We start from the raw sequence: 16,774 nt of genomic DNA, 5'->3' as shown, positions 1-16,774 counted from the left end.
CAGGCCAGGTGTCTCATATAGCAGCCCATGATCAAAAAACCCAAAACCCTGTCTTTAGCACCAGTCTCTTAGTCATTCGTTGACCTGTAAACTCTTCCTATTTACCTCCCCACCCATTCTTGCAGGAGGTATGGAGGCAAACACTACTTGTGCTCCAGACCCCTAACTAGCTGTCCCAGGGCCCTGAAGTCTCTCTTTATTGCCCTTAGATTTCTTGTAATAATTTCGTCACTGCCAACCTGAAAAATCATCAGCAGGTAGTAATCGGAGGAATCTACAGGATTAGGGAGTTTTCTTTTAATATCTCTAATCCGAGCCCCAGGGAGGCAACAGACCTCCCTGTGGGATGGGTCCGGTCGACAGATAGGGCCCTTCAGTTCCCCTCAGACGGGAGTCACCCACCACAATTACTCTTCTTTCCTTCTTGATTGAAGAAGTCCTACGGACTTGGGGTGACTGTCTACCTCTCCAACTTCATTTTCCTGTCCCTGAATTTCCAAGGCCTCATACCTGTTCTTCAAGGCCAATTGGAAGGGTGGAGGGGGTTGGGAGGACTTTATCTTGCCTCTCCGAGGTCGGACCTCCCTCCCTTCATGTCTCTTAAGCCCTCTCCTCCTGTCTGCTGACAGGAGGGGAGAGGATCCATCTCTTTCTCAACCTCTTCTATCTGCCTCTGCCTCAGGGTACGATCCCACCAATCTATTTCACTCTCACATTCTCTAATGGTTCTTAGTCTTGCAACCTCCTCTGTCAGTTTAACCACCTGTCTGAGGAGATCATTTACTTGCTCACACCGCACACATGCGGTGTCACCGGCTCCCTCCGCTACCAGTGCCCGGCTCAGGCATTCACTGCAGCCAGAGAACTGCACGGCTGCGTGCCTGCTTGAGCTCCGTCTGAGTCTCCACATTCTTTTTCAATATGGTTTTTGGGCATGTTGTGACCATGATATATCTAGCTAGTTTGCCTGTCTTGCTATAAGAACGCAACCAGTGTTCTCTGCTCCCTGCCTGCCCTCACACCTGCTCTCTGGAAGCTGCTGCCGCTCTCACCCCGCACTGCCGCGTGCTCGGAGGACGCTGCCAATGGCCGCTTTTAAACCTTGCCGCCGTTCACAGCCACTCCTGCCACATCAGCCTTCCTGTTCCTCTCAGGATTCCCGCTCAGACTCGGGTCCCCTGGCTCTGCCCCGGCTTCACCATCTCCGGGAAGCCTGGCTCCTTCTCAAACCCTCAGCAATCTAAAGGAACAGCTCTCTCCGGTGCCGGTGCCGCTCTCTGCTCCGCGCTGCCGCGTGCTCCATGCAAAATTCATGGGGTTAAAAGAAACAGAACTGTTGGATATGAGTCAAACACAAAGCGATATATTTTTGAGTACATCTACTGATGCAGTGTCTGTGATTTATCTACATGCAGGTAGATGCTACCTTGTAACCTGGGACAGGTAATATGAAAGACTTCACACACTTTCACCTCATCTCTAATACTTGCTTGGCCCCATAATCTAAGAGTTAAATCAGAGCTGATGAAAGCCTCGAATGCCTCATCACTCTGCTTCCTTTCTTGAGGATGGTCACATTTGTACATAGAGGGTAAACAATCAGTGGGTTTTGGGAGGTAAAAGGTCATCTCTTCCAAGAGACTAAGCCTTTTCTGACTGCTGAAAGGAGTTCCAGCATTCTGCTGTCTGTCTCTGCTTTAGGGGAAAAAGGTTTACTGGGGTTATTAGCTTTCGGGGAAAGGGTACTATACTGGGGTCATTAGGGCAGATACAATGGTGAATGTTTGTTCTGCTACCCCATATACAATTTGTGAAATCAGCACAGGACTGTTATGTTTAACAAAGTGTTCCAGGGTGGCTGTCAACAGTTACACAGACAGACTTTGCCTGAAATTTCTGTCTGTTCTATGTGAAAATCATCCTGGAATAATTTAACTGCCAAGCCTCAGAAAGCTTCCACCGCTCATGTGAGAGATGTGATTTTTTCCCCCGAGTATTTAGAATGTAACTGAACTTGTGTGAGTTTTCACAAGGAAAAACAAAGGTACAACTCTCTCTGCTGTTAACAAGTGAATGTAGGCAGTAACTAAGAATCTGTGCTTTCGCCCCTGACTGAAGAGAGGGGAGGTAGCTGTCAAAAAAGTGCAAAAGTTTTTCCATTTTCCTCGTGCCGCATTCCTTTCTTATGCTTCAGAAGTGGAGAAAGAAGCCACTAGTACTGAAACAAAAACAGGGTTAGGGCTGAATGTTGGAAGGAAATTAAGTGCAGGCTGATGCCAGAGGAGGACCATGTAGTTTTTTAATCTCTTAATTTTGCACCCTGTGTTTTTATGTGCTTTTCTTAGTTAGCCTCAGAAGCAGAAGTGATGCTAGTGTGGCAGGGTTAGTAGATCAGCTGTAGTGCTCCATGGAAATGGCTCTACTAATGGAGCTTGTGGGCATCTTTTCTCTACTGCCAGAGATGAGAAACAGCAGTATCTGACCCAACGTTTTGGTTCATGGGGTTAATGTGTATTTGTGGGTATGAAGGTGACTCATGCTTCAGCCTGGAAAGAGCACAACAATAAATTTCAAGAGTCTTTCTGGGAGTGGAAAAAAAAAAAAAAAGAGTAAGACTTAAGCAGATCCATGTACATGAAAACCCATAAAAGTAGGTATTGTGCTGACTGGCACTTAATGCAGTTGTTATGTCAGACTGCACTTTCTTTAGTAACTTCTCTAGTAATGAGAAAAGAGATTTGGCCAACAATTTACCCTATGTTCATCTTCCTGTCGCTTAAGCACAGAAACTTTCACCTTTAATCCCTATTAGGGTCATCTTAGTTTTGTTTGTTTAGGAAAAGTACAGAAATGGGATAGTCTTTGCTTTGGTGCCCTCTCGTGGTTTTTTGAATTGTCCGGGTTACACTTTTAACAAGTCTGCTACTATTGAATTAATAATTAATAATAAGTATGAGTTGTGTATAGGGTTATTCAGACAGCTTACAACATCCCATGCAACTTGTTTTTTGCTTTGAACTAGTACTTCTACGTATGTTGGACTTATTATCCAGAGACCCTTAGCTACCTTCAAGTAACTGAACCCAGTTATGTTCATGTTGTCATGTATATCAGTCTTAAGAGATTGTGGGAATGCTGCAGATAGAAAAGCTGGATGTTTGGGGAATATTTATGTTATGTTTAAAATGACTGGCTCATCTTTGTGTTCTTGTGCCTTGTCTGCACACCTATGTGAGAATGGCTAAAATTAGAGATGATACAAGGTAAAATGAGCAGATGTTAGAGATAAATCGGAAACAGCCACATATTTATGCCTTGCCTAGGTAAAAGTAAAGTATCATATACATGTTTGTGTTGATTTGTGGTAACCTCTATCCTATTAACTTCAATTTAGCACTTAATAATTTGGAGTTTGTAGGTAATTAGGAAAATCCTCTACATGACTTCATAATGTGTTTGTGATATCATTTGTCTACATGTACATTGGACTAATGTGCTGTATTTTGAAGTGATCATTGGGCAGTCTGGCTTATAATGTCAACCTTGACACATTTATTATTTTTTTTTGGGTGATTGGCTTTTCAAAAGATCCACCCAATGAAGCTGTCACTTATGTGAAAAAAAGATACAGGCTGTGGGTGACTTCATCTGAGCCGTGTAAATTTGCAGCTGGTGTTCTGCTTTAATAGTTTTCTACTTGAGTTCAGTTTTATTCATTATGTCAATTTTTTTGGTTGTTATTTTCTTCAGAAAAAAAACCCAAAACACCTGTTTAACCATTATAGAGATTTGTAATGGGGAAGGGATGATTTAGTTACTGGATTTTGCATCAAGTTTCTCTCAAGTGCAAGGGGTTGGTGTTGCTTGTCTCAACGGAATAGTGAAAAATATCTCTAACAGTTAGCTCTGTGTTTAATAAATGAATGCCTTAAGTCTTCTTCACTGCTCATGTCATTTTTTAAAAAGAAACAGGCAGTTGTTTGGGAACTGGAAGCTGCGTATGCTTAGTGTGAACAGCATCCAGTTAGGGTCATAAATATTTTGCTTTCCAAATGTGTTGGGCTGAGTCTGCTGCAACTCCTTGGCTGTTCTGAATCTTACCTTTGGGAACCAGGATCCCTTCCCTAGGGACTCAAGGGAACAAACCCTTACATTCCCACTTTCTGATAGTTGCTTTGAAATTTTGATTTTATTTTAAAATGGAATCAGTTCTAGGTTGTGTTTCAGATGCCAAATGTCAGATTTAATTTATCTGGGGTCTTTTGGGGATTGGTCATAAAAGACAGTGTGGGCAGAGCCTGTTAAGCTCTGGCTTAGCTCTTTGCAATTTATTAGAATTTGGAACAGCAAAAAGGCAAATATTTGAAATATTTTGGAGTGGGGGTGATTCAGCTATAGCCCTTACAATTGGAAAGAACAAGGAGTGCTGTTTTCTTAAGGGGCTAGGAAACAAAGTCTAAGAGGCAGGCTAAAGCTGATGTTGTGTGTTGATTTGATAATGTTCAACCCACAAACTTAGTGCTTGATGAGAAATAAACTTATCCAACATGAAGCAGGATCACTCAGAAGTTAGCATTTAAGACAATTTAGTACCAATGACATTTCTGTGTGTACAGATAATTTGTAATATCATAATTATCTGACCTCCTGCTAGGTTCTTACTAGACTACATTACAGTTTTTAATTTCTTTTTTTTTCTTAATTTATTTACAGCTTCCTTATTGTGCTGATATGCCTTATCTTCAGTGTGCTTTCTACAATAGAACAGTATGCAGCTCTTGCTACAGGGACATTATTTTGGATGGTATGTATGTGGATGTTAACATGATTGACATGTGTTTATTCTTACTGTGCAAATTCTATTCTGCTGAGCTGATACCATGTCAAACAAAATGTTCCTTATTGTTTAAATGACAAGAGGCTTTTCTATTTTTTCCTGATGAATCTGTAAACCTAAAGAAACACCAAAAGTCATGGTAGTATGAAACTCAGGTTGTACCCTATATGATCTATACTGAGGGTATCTATATTGTGTCCAATGCACAAGGCTGTTCTAATTAAGTTTGAATGCCTCATATTGCTCAGATTAATCCATTTTGCTGCCATACTGAAGTCCAGACATCTGACCATGGGAGGAGGGGAGAAAGGGGAAGTGTCCTGGCTTTTCATTGGTATCAAATACAACTTTCTTTCACAACTGTGAAGTACTTGTGTATTTCCATTGACTTTAAAGTTAAACAACTTGCTCTACATGCCTTATGCAAGTTCTCTTCAGTAGAGAAAATGTAGTTACCTTTTGTTTATAGTATACTCATTTGCTAATGTGCAACAGGTATGTACCAAATGTTGCAAGAGTATTACTGTCCTGCCAGCTTAGATTTCATTCGAGAGCCTTAGTTTTGAAGTTGGAGCAGCATGATTTAAAACATACAAAAAATTATAAACTTGTTGTACCTCAGTGGTGAGGTCCCCCCTGCTAAATCTTTGATTTCTGTATTTGTAAATGGATTACCATTATTTTACTTAAGAAAATGGTATCATTATTAACATGAAAATGTTTTTTTTTTCAATTTATCTATTCAATAAGCTAAGGCTTTATACCTAGTATGAATACTGTAAAAATATGGATATCGTGTATTAAACTTAGTGTCAATCATGTTTCCATGTAAGGTAACTTCATGCTTAATATAGTAATTTTAGAATAGACTAATTCTGTTGGAAGTGGCCTACAACAATAATCTAGTCCAACTGCCTGGCCATGTCAGGACTGACCAAAGTTAAAGCATATTTTTGAGAGCATTGTCCAAATGCCTCATGAACAGGCTTGGGGCACTGACCAGTAGGAAGCCTGTTTGAGTGTTTGACCACCCTCTCAGTAAAGGAATGGTTCCCAATGTCAAGTCTAAACCTCCCCTGCCAAAGTTTTGAACCATCCCCATGCTTCCTATCACTGGGTACCAGGGAGAAGAGCTCAGCACCTTCCTCTCCACTTCTCCTCAGGAAGCTGTAGAGAGCAACATGGTCACCCCTCAGCCTCTTTTTCCCCAGATTAGACAAGCCTAGGACATCCTTTACAGCTTTGTTGCTCTCCTCTAAGACGGCTGTTAAAATCCTTGAATGTGTTCAAATTGTGAGGCCCCGAGCTGCACACAGTGCTCAAGGTGAGGCTGTACCAATGCTCAGTACAGCTGGGTAATCACCTCTTCTGACCAGCTGGTCACACTGTGTTTGATGCACCCGAGGATGCAGTTCACCCTCCAGGCTGCCAGGGCAGGCTGCAGACTCCCTGAGCCTGCTGCTGGCCAGCACCCCCAGGTCCCTTTCTGCAGGGCTGCTCTCCAGCCACTCCTCTCCCAGTTTCCCAGCATTGCTCCTTTACAGGTGCAGAATCTGGTATTTGGGCTTGTTACATTTCACCCCATTACTCATAGCCCAGTGCTCCAATCTATCTAGATCTCTCTGCAAGGCCTCTTGTCCCTCCAGAGAGTCAGCAGCACCTCCCAGTTTGGTATCATCAGCAAACTGCTGATCCAGATCACTGATAAATCTATTGAACAGCCCTGGCCCTAGGACTGAACACTGAGAATTCCTCAGCTGTCCCCCTGCTGGGGGCAGGTGGCCAGCCAGGTGTAACCCAAATTTTTAACTAACTTACAAGATATTTGAACTCTTACGAGTAAGGTATAATTAGTTGGCAGCTAACAGAGTCTATACATGTATAGGTGTTTTTAATCCAGAACTAGTTATTGTGGATACTTTTGCCAGTTTCTGTGATGCAAGTTGCTTGTTGTAATACCTTGCTCATCTTTGCAATATGCCATAATATTTTGCATAGACACAGAGTTATTTCAGTGAATTAACTTCGGGGGACAACTTAACCAGGCATGTTTCATTTTTTTCCACCTGTGAAGTCATGGAACTCATTTGGTGTGTTTATACTGTATGTGTATATTGCATTTAGTGTAATATGTACTCAATGCTTTTAGGATTGCATGCAATGTATGTAATATCCAGTATGTGTTGAGTGTTCATATTATCTTGTTTTCCTAAGTGCTGTGAATCAGTGTTCCATATAATGAGAAAAAAAATAGTTAATTTTAACATTGAAATCCTACTATTATGGTTTCTTGGGAATTCAGCAGTTGTTTGTTTATTCAGTATTGGCATATTCTGATACTGTTTTCTTAAAGGATTAACTGTGGTAATTTTCAAGAAACTTAAGGGGATTAAAGTGATCCATCTGTCCAAAGCAGTAAATGGGCCAACATGTTCTCTGCTTTATCCAGCTTTGGTGGGACTTTCAAAGGAGTTCTGGCACCTTGCAACACAAATATAAATGTCAGAGTCTGGTTCCTCTTAGAGTCTACCCAGTAAAATTTCTTACTCTGTTCTTATTTTAATGTTTTACTTCCATTCTACTGCATCATTACAAGCTGTCAAAATTAGATGTAAGTGAATTCTTAAGGTGAAAGTTATTCACAGATAACTGGTTGAAGAGAAACTGTAAACTGCAGAGAAAGAAGTAAAAGTGTAGGAGTATACAGGGATTAAAAAAATAAAATGGGAAAAAACCTTCAAACCCTAATGGTTATGTAAGGAGACTTACTAAATCTTAGGAGAGCACCCTTTCTATGGCTTTGCAGTAGGAATTAATATTTCTTTTGTGTTTGGAGAGGGACTTGTAGCTATACCAAATTAATAGTTTTTATTCTGAGCCAGACAATGAAAGTAGGTAACATTGTTGTCATAAGTGAGCAAAGAAGAGCAAACAATGTACAAACTGAGTGAGAGAGACCTCAAAGGAGCTGCAGCATAGAACAGCCTACTGGGAGGAGTAATGGAATCTTCAAGGCTTTTCTGCTTGAGCTTAACAGGGATGGTGAGAGGGAGAAAATCTTCAGCTATGTGGAATTTGAGGTTTATGAGACCTCAAGTCATTCAATGAAACTAGAATTATACTGCCTGAGTATGTGCCCTGTGAGATTAAAATAAAGTAACACTTAAAGACCTTTCTTTCTTTTGAAGATTATAAAATTGAGTCCAGCTTTCCCTATCTGCATTCCAAAGGGAAAATACGTAGCTTTGTCCAAAAGCAGATTGCCTTTTATTTGAACACAATTTCCTATGTAGGGTAGAATTCTCTCTAAATGAGTTATGCTTTGTAGTGCATGAAATATAAGGCTGAGATAGTGGTATCAAATGTGCAGTGTCATGCTTTGAAATTTTGCCTGACTGGGGTTTGTGGACATGTATTTGGGCAGAGGGGAGGCTTTTACCAGGCAGCTGTAGGTCTGGCAATGCAAGATGCTCAATGTCTAGAAACGAGCACTCAGAGTTAACATGTGAGGATGCTGAGTTGAAGAGCCTCAAGGGGCAAGTCTGATCCAATGAGTTTACTGCTGATTCATCTTGAAAATGAGATGGAATAACTGTTAAAGCACATGTTTATGTGTGTTATCTGTAAATTATTGTTGGTACAGAATCTCTTCTACAGCCCATTTGTGAGTCACGTGGCATGGAAGATGCGCTTTAGCAAAAACACAGAATCTGTTCTTCCTGACTGAAAAACTATTCAAATAAGACCCTTGGAAACACTCATTATTAAGAGCTATACTGCTGTATTTCCTTGATGTAGCCAAAGTTTTTTGCTCTGATCCTGTGAAAGATCTAAGCACCTACAAAACTTCATCTGAGTGTCTTTTTGAAACCAGTGAGATTGGTTACAATAAAGTTACAGGTGGAAGCTGAGTGTACCATATTTTTAAACAACACTTTCATGCTTCAATAATATAGTCATATAAGATACTACAGTTATAAGAAAACAAGATCTAAAAAGGTTGTTGAGGTTATATGTATAAATTATTCATTTTTATTTTGTAGCTGCTTGTCTTACAAAATGACATCACGATGTTATGTTATCAATTGCTTTAAAGCATTTTAAAATGCTTCTATTTTCTCCTAACAATTAAAAAAAAGCAAGCTTACATTGGGAAAATAAACAAGGGAAAGTTTGTGTACCAAATAGTGTTCCAGTTTTAGACAAAAAGTTTACAATTAGCTGTTGAATCTTTCTTTACTTGTCACCACACTTCACAAGGCAAAGAGCCTTGATGAAAGCTATATCTAAATGCAGTTGTAATGGGAGATTAGGAGAGAATTGGCCTTTTGTTAGTTTCTAGAATGCAGTGAAAACTGTTTAAATTTGCATGTGTTTATTTAATTTTTTTTCACTAGATGGTGCTGTTGGGGGGGGATCGGCTCTAGTTAATAGTTGGCACTTGCCCAGCCTGAGCTGGAGTCTGAGCCAAGACTGTGAAAGGATCATCATTTTGAAGGGTATATGTACACTTGGCCCATTTAAAATAGTGGTGCGGGAGAGCTTGTGCTATGACTCATGAGAAGAATGTAGTGTATCTGTGTAAAAACTGATTCTGAGACTACAATATTTAAACTATGGAAAAAAGTAATTCAGAGATGTATGTTCCCAGAGAGGCCATATTTTTCTTTTGTTTTCATAAGCAAGGATTTTATGGTGCCAGAACACAGCAGAATGCTGTTATCTCAGCATGATCTAAGAAAATCCAAGTGCCTGATAATTAGTGTGCCTGAAAAAAAAATTTTCTTGTAGGAAACTGATTTCAATATTGAAAAAAAAAAAAAAAAAAAAAAAGGAGGGTATGTTTTTATGATGAAAGTGTATAAGTTCTTTCCAGCTTTCTGTTTTCTGAGTTGCTTTTCTGCTATAGCATACTTCTTACTGAAGAGATTAAACCATTTTTAAGCATTAAAAGGATTATCTATTAAGATAATAAACTGTAATAGTTTTGAGTGGGTAATATTTGTTATTGGCTTTGAAATTATTCTTACAGTTAAGAGAAAGTGGCAGAGTCCAGGCCTACGAGCAAGCTAGATTTTTTTTCTTCTTTTAATAAAATATTTTATTTTGAGTTTTCTGGAGTGTTCGTTGGATCTTCTGAGAAAGAAATACAAAAACACCTACAGCTTTTGTTTCCTAAGAACAAATGGCTCAAATAGTTCAAAATGGTTCCAGCACTTTTTTTCTTCTGATTATCTTCCTTGGTTAAGAAGGTCATGCGTGAGGTTCCATCCTTTTGAAAAATTACATGGGATTAATGTCTATAAAGGAAGCCTGGCAACAGCTCTACAGACTTTCTCTAAAGAGCAGCCATACCTGAGAAAGAGCAAAATCTGTCTTTGCAGCCTCAGCAGTGTCCTCTGGTCTGACTCAGAGTAAGGCCAGCTGGTGAAGAAGACATGTGAGGTGGACTGGTGCCCTTCAGTCCTTTTGCTTTGCTGGACCTGAGACAGACCTGTCCAGGGAATTGCTCACTGCAGCATTTGTTTTCTTTCACCTCATTGGTAGCTGGAGTTGAGAAATTCAGCTTTCCTATGTCAGCTTCTCTACATCTTAGTTTGGAGTAAAAAGGCCAAATGAGTGAGTTATTTGAAGGTTCAGGAAACTCACCCTCCCCTATTGTAATTGAATGACAGTATAATTAGTAGCTGGAAGAGCTTCCTCTGAATCTGAACCCAGGTGTACTTCACTGTACTTCAGTTCATGGTTGTGCTATTAGTAGTGTATCGTAGTAGATAACATGAATGCTTCTAATCTGCTTTGTTGCAAAATCAGCAGTGTTGGTTTGAAATCTGCTGGTAGCAAGATCTTAACTTGTTCCATCTGTTCACAAAGCAATCCCTTGTCAACTCCCCATGTCTGTACAGAAGAATTATTTGTTTAATGTAAATGTGATGTTTCAGAGATGTAATTAATTTGGCTCAGAAGGTTGCTTGGACATGCTTTAAGTCCAGCTTTAATTCTGCTTTATGTCCATTCTGAACAGGTCAGATGCTTCTAAAGTGGAAATAGGATTGTTAGGGTCAGCTGAAGCAATTTAATGAAATGGACTTAAAAAAAACCCAAAAAGCCCGTTGTTATTGTTTGGTGTAGATGAAGTCTGAGCTGGAGAGGAACGTCAGGAAGGAATGAAGAGGTGGTATGGAAGAAAAGCTTGCTAAGACCAGTAAGGGCAAGATGAGCTGCTTTTTATTTGCACGTGAGCTTGAGAGGTCACCCTTGCAGAAGGGAGCTGCAGTTCCCTTTAGTGTCTGTAGGGGGCAGCGTTGGACCGCGCTGTGTGCCCGGTGGGGCGGCCGCAGTCGGACCTTGGGCAGTGTGTCCTCAAGTCGGTAAAAATATCTTTGGGAAGAAGGGAACTATTAATAAAGAGGTGGGGTTTTTTTGTTTTGTTTGTGTTGTGGTTTTTTTTTGTTTTTTTTTTTTTTAAATTTATTTCCCATGAGCTAGGGGGATTTTATATGAATGATCAACAAAAATAGTTCTAGGAGATGGGTGGAAGAAATGGGCTGTGTAAATGCTGCTGCCAGAGACAACTCTGGCCACTTTGTAGTTGTGGCCACAAAACTGATCCTGTTTGGCCTGCCGGGTTTCTCATCATGTGACAAGTAAAGCTTTCAGTGAAATGAATTGGACAAGTATTTGCACGGAGGAGAAAGATACTAAACTTGTTAACACAGGGAAAGTTTTCAGATGTGTTATGTCTTTCCACATATGCTGATGCTCTTGTCTTTAAATGTTTCCTTTTCAGTGAGTAAAAGAGAAAAATGTTATTTTTCTAAGCTTCGCTTAAGGTACCACAAAAAAATTACTTTTAGATGTATATGATAAGAATAAACCTTTACTTCTGTTTCTACCTTTTCTAAGAACTATGGAGGGAAAAAAATTAAAAATCCCTTTTCTTGGATTTCTATACCTGGAGTTCTGTGGTAGAATACCTGAATGCTGTAATTCAAAATAAAGTCTGCAACTAAGTCATTGTGACTAAAGGAACTGGATTTTAGTGTTTGTCTCCACTGTTCTTTGGGATGAGGTGGCTGTGAAGCACCAAGCAGTTTGAGGCTCAAATCCTGAAGACTATGACAGGCTCTGGGAAGAGTGGCTTACCTCAGGCTCACGGTGGAGCTGGTGACAGATTGCGGGCCAGCACGAACCACTGGTGATAGACTGGTGCTGGCTGCTGGCTGCTTGGTGGCACACATGACCTGACAAGGTGATCTCCCTTGCTTGTAGCATGTAGGTGTTGGCCAAAGACTGAAATGAGCCCAGTGCCAACTTGTCCTTTTGAGCTTTTCAGATGTGAACATATATAATGCAGTGACAGTTTTAAGAAAACATTGATTTTATATTGTATGCAGCATTTTGAAAAGTAGGGTGTATGTGCTGCAGATTTGTTCTTAGTTCACCTGTTCTGAAGAACTTGTGTTTGCACTCATACGTCACATAAGTATCCCAGTGTTGTTTTCAAATAAATTGTTGTGCATTCAAATAAATTCTGTTCAAAGGTGTGTCCAGGACAATGCCATCACTGAAAAAAAATAGGTTTTATTTGTTTTTACATCATTTGATCGTTTTTGTTGAGCTTTCTACTTAAGGGTTAAAGTTTGACTAAACTTTTCTGGAGTGTAAATCCATGTCAAGTTCAGAGAGCATTTGCTTGGTAACTCTAAAAGAAACACAGTAAGCATATTTTCTTTGAAGCTATACACATTTTCACTATTTAATAATTTAGTATACAAGCAGAGTAGTAGAAATTCCATCCTGGAAAAAAAACCCAACCCAAACTGTGAAATACTGGTGTCTAGTAGAGCCAAGTAGTGAAAATAAAGATTTTCAAATTTAGGATTTATCTGGATTAATGTGTAATGTTTGCAGTGACAGGTGTTTCCTTTATCCTTTGCCCAAATGTCTGGAAAGTAGTTTGTCATTAAGTGCTACATTCAGTGTGTATCTCAATTTCAGTGTAACTGGAGGGTCTATGGCTTTGTTAGGTCCTTGTTTTCACATCTGACCTCAGCCAGCTGGAGTCTATTGTTTTAAGCGTAATGTAACAGCTGACATAACATAACGGATATCAAGCTGAAAAGCTGAAACAGGGCAGTGAACTGATGCAAAGAGAGGGGAAAGGGAGAACTTGGATGGGAGGGACAGGGGCAAAACTAGCTTCATGATTCAAAGTGGAAGCTTGCTGGCTTGTTTTCCCAGGGGGAATTAGCTAGGAAATAATGGGATGAGTCTGTTGAATTTCTATTTGCAATTGATTACATATGATAGACTAGTGAGACAGGTTTGAGGTTGCCAGCTGTCACTAGCTGATGACTCTTGAATGGCTTTAAGTGGCCCTTGGTAGGCAAAACTGGAATAAACTCTGCAAGTGTGGTGTAATTGTAGTTCAGAAGAGCAATGAGTGCCAATGTCTCAGAAGAAGGGAGGTTCCAGGAGTGAGTAGAGAGAAAGTAACTTATACAAATTGAGTGCATTAAGGTTTTATTTCATGATTTTGTATTAAGTGGGTTCAATTAATTGGCTAAAAACCAAAAGCAACTGGACTTCTTAGTGGCTTTCTTTTTCTTAGCAGTTTCTAAAGTAAGATTCTTTATGTTCATTTTCTGAAAACTTAATTATTTCAATTCCTGTCTTCTGCATTCGATGAGAGGAAAGTGCATCTTGGCAGTGAGTGCCAAGTGCTGTTGGAAGGGGAATGAGTAAATGAACAACCTGTTGAAAACTTGCCAGACCATGGAAAAATTTACAAATACCTGACTGTGCACAGAGAAGAAACAAGAAGGTATAGAATTCAACCTAGTATTTCTTCATACATATTTATGTGTATGCTTCTTTACATATATATTTTTCTATACATAGAATATAGTTCTATTTTTAGCAATTATTAGGAAAAATGTTCCTAGCTGGATTTAATTTGTATTGAGTAGAGACTCCATCCCACTGAGAGTTTATTCTATTGTTTTAGGAGAGAGGGAAAAAAAAAGTGAAGATTCTGTATTCTGGGCTTTTTAATGTATATGGATATAGGTGACCAAATTAGGTTCTGCATTTGTAAGTGAAATTTATATAGCATGAGACTTGCAATTATGCAGTACATTTAACTCTGTGCATATGAATGATCATCATGATTTCAGCTGAGCTTCCTGTGTACATAAATATTAACAGGATCAGGGCACACAATAGGAAAAATTTCTTGAACAGCGTCTGCTTGTACTTTGGTACAAGAAGTCTAGAAATCATGAGAGTTTGATTTATGTAGCCTACAAGCTGTATTTATCTTATATTTATTATTTTAAACACCTCTTTATCTAATTTACTTTTACTTTGATAATATGAGAAATGTTAACATGACTGAGGTGTCAGTTCCGTTAGATTTGTCTTACGCAAAGAGTTTCTGGGATTGTTCCTCTTGTAACATGGGGCCCAGTCCTATTTTATCTCAGTAATCAGAAAGGTCTTGTGAAATAGTTTATTAGAGCTGTTAATTCAAAGGTGAGTAATACATAGCATGGGCATCTACACTTTATTTCAGCTTATAAAATAAATCAATTCTGCTGTAGAGCTTAGAACTTGATGTTTGTATTGAGCTGTTGGAGTCTTGATGGGCCAGAGAGCCACCTCTGCACATCCTGCATTTTCTGTACTTCATTCCTGGCGGATCCTGAGCCTTGGCTGCGTACAAGGAAAGGTGTCTGTGTGCCCTGGTAGCAACCGTGTCAGAGGTTGTGCAACAGAGTTAAGTTCTTCAGCTTTCTCTCGATTGCCTCTAGGGATGCAACACACTTTAGTGTATTGTTTACATCAGGTATTTCCACCTAACCCATCAAATATTGGCATATTTTTGAGATGATGGGGAGTCAAGAATTGTTATTACCTCTCAGAAACACCACAACTTTGAAAAGCTAACAAAATAACAAAAATGCCTGGTTTTACACCTAGTCTGTGAAAGTGAGTTATGTGCTGCCTTTCTTTGATGGTTTCCCTTATGCTAATGACACTGAGGATGACTCTTTTTTTCCTCTGGCATGCCCTTAACATTCTTAATAAGGTACCTTTCATAAACACTCCTTTTCACTGTTGTTTCTGTCAGCTTCACATGGTGTGTTTGCACGTGGAAATAGTGCAGAAGGAGTTTATTTACTTGCCCTTGATCCCTCTGCAGCTGTTCCCCAGACCAAGGAGAGAAAAGTTGTGTGCTGTAGAGGTGATCTGACTATTCCATGGTTCCCTGCGGCAGGGTGGGTACTATGTATTTAGATGCTGTTTTGGCTGGAACATTGCAGAACAGTTTTAAATCATCATACATCATCTGTATGATGACTGACCTCCATCTGGCCTAGAGGTAGAAGGAGCTTGACAGGTACATTCTAGGATCTGCTCCAAGTCATTGATATAGTGTATGAAACTTGGAATGCGTTATATTTGGTGGCCAGGGCAGGGGAAAAGGGAGGAGAGAAAATTCAATATTTACTAATCTTCCTTCTGTAATGCCTTACAAACATGAACATACTTAACCTTGTAGCATTCTTGGCAGGTGAGTATTAGCAGTTTCATGAGTAAAATTGGGTGACCCACAGGTTTTCCACCCTAATTTGGCTGTGTGAGATAGATCTGTCAGAGTACCTGGGGTGCACTTTTAAAAATGGATTTCAGCCTGCATAAACTGGCACTGCCACCTGAAGAAATGGTCCTGCTGCTCCATTTCTTGTGCCAACACAAGCATTTGTGCAATGATGTTGTAAACTGTCTTGAAGAACCCACACGAGTTCAAACTAACTTTTTTTTGGCCAGATGAGATTGCTTCTTTTGGCAGCAGTGCTAGCTTAAAGTGTTTGTGGAACTGTAGAGTAAGAGTTGTTAGCTTTTGATAGTTAAAAGTGTGGTGGAAACTTTATCTGCAACACAAGTAACAAGCAGAGTTGTGTGCTGTCCTTCTGAGAGAGGATATTATTACTGTTGTTTATATTACAGCCCATTCAAAGGGCCCTACTTGTAAGATCAAGTACAACACCTAGTAGAGTGGAGGTCCACACACTCTAAAAGGTAGTTCCTGTGCTCCTAGACCTTGCAGCCTAAACAGATGCCATGGTGAAAAGCTGAGTGAAAGGAAGTGTGAGTAGCCTCTTGTGCAGCCAGGCACTGAAGCAGAGAAAGAGAATAACCAGTCCCAGCTATGGCTTGCTCCATGTCTTCAGTTTCAGTGATGGGCTTAAGCAATCATACCACAGGAAAAAAAAAAATAATTAAAAAAATTATTGTCTCATTTATTAATTTAGAACTTTGAAAGCTTTTTTTTATCTAAAGATGAGATTTTGGCCCTTACTTTACATGCTTAGCTCTGTGCCACTCTTGTATTGATTTGACTGAATAATTAAGTAGCATTTTATGTTTACTTTGCATCTGTTTTGCTGCAGGACAGCAGGTTATTAGCCTGACAGCTGATTGAGACAAACTTGACTGAAATTAATTTTATTCCATAGGTCTAAGCATGCCTCCTATAATCCAGAGCCAGGTATTGAACTCAAATTGGCAGCTAGGCTGTCTCTACAGACAAAAGTTGTTTTGTTCAAACTCATCTAGAACAGACAGGACGTAGATAGGATTGCAGAAACATGTCTCTGAAAAAAAGCTTAGAGAAGCAGTTATCTGCTAGCTCTTTGCTGCTAGCCCTCCACAAGATTTTACTCTGCCCAGAATTAGATTGTACTGCATTGGCTTTCATAGTCTCCTGCAGTTCCTAGCTGCCCCAGAAACCTTTGTTTATCACCAAAGATGGTTAAAACTAATTTGGTTAGATTAAAGAGGGCTAAGAGCACTTCCACAATGTGTTATCATTGTTCAGCTTTGTGGGTGGTAATCTCCAAGATGAGAGGTGCAGTAATGAGGAGCTGG

General features: G+C 39.7%; 1 protein-coding gene across 1 annotated transcript in view; it reads left to right on the top strand.

Moving 5' to 3' along the window:
* Window positions 1-16,774, top strand: part of KCNQ1 (potassium voltage-gated channel, KQT-like subfamily, member 1) — a gene marked incomplete at its 5' end in the record, with an annotated part of 371,679 nt that overhangs the window by 49,106 nt on the left and 305,799 nt on the right. The window contains one exon of the mRNA XM_010003898.1: window positions 4,714-4,804. Coding sequence (XP_010002200.1) covers window positions 4,714-4,804 — 91 coding nt within the window. The remainder of the gene's footprint in view (window positions 1-4,713; window positions 4,805-16,774) is intronic.

This window comes from Chaetura pelagica, unplaced genomic scaffold (assembly GCF_000747805.2).
Source record: "Chaetura pelagica isolate M959 unplaced genomic scaffold, ChaPel_1.0 scaffold28, whole genome shotgun sequence".
In the NCBI taxonomy this organism is placed as follows: Eukaryota; Metazoa; Chordata; class Aves; order Apodiformes; family Apodidae; genus Chaetura; species Chaetura pelagica.
The sequence above is the reverse complement of the archived record's forward strand: the minus strand, read 5'-3'. Positions and strand labels throughout refer to the sequence as shown.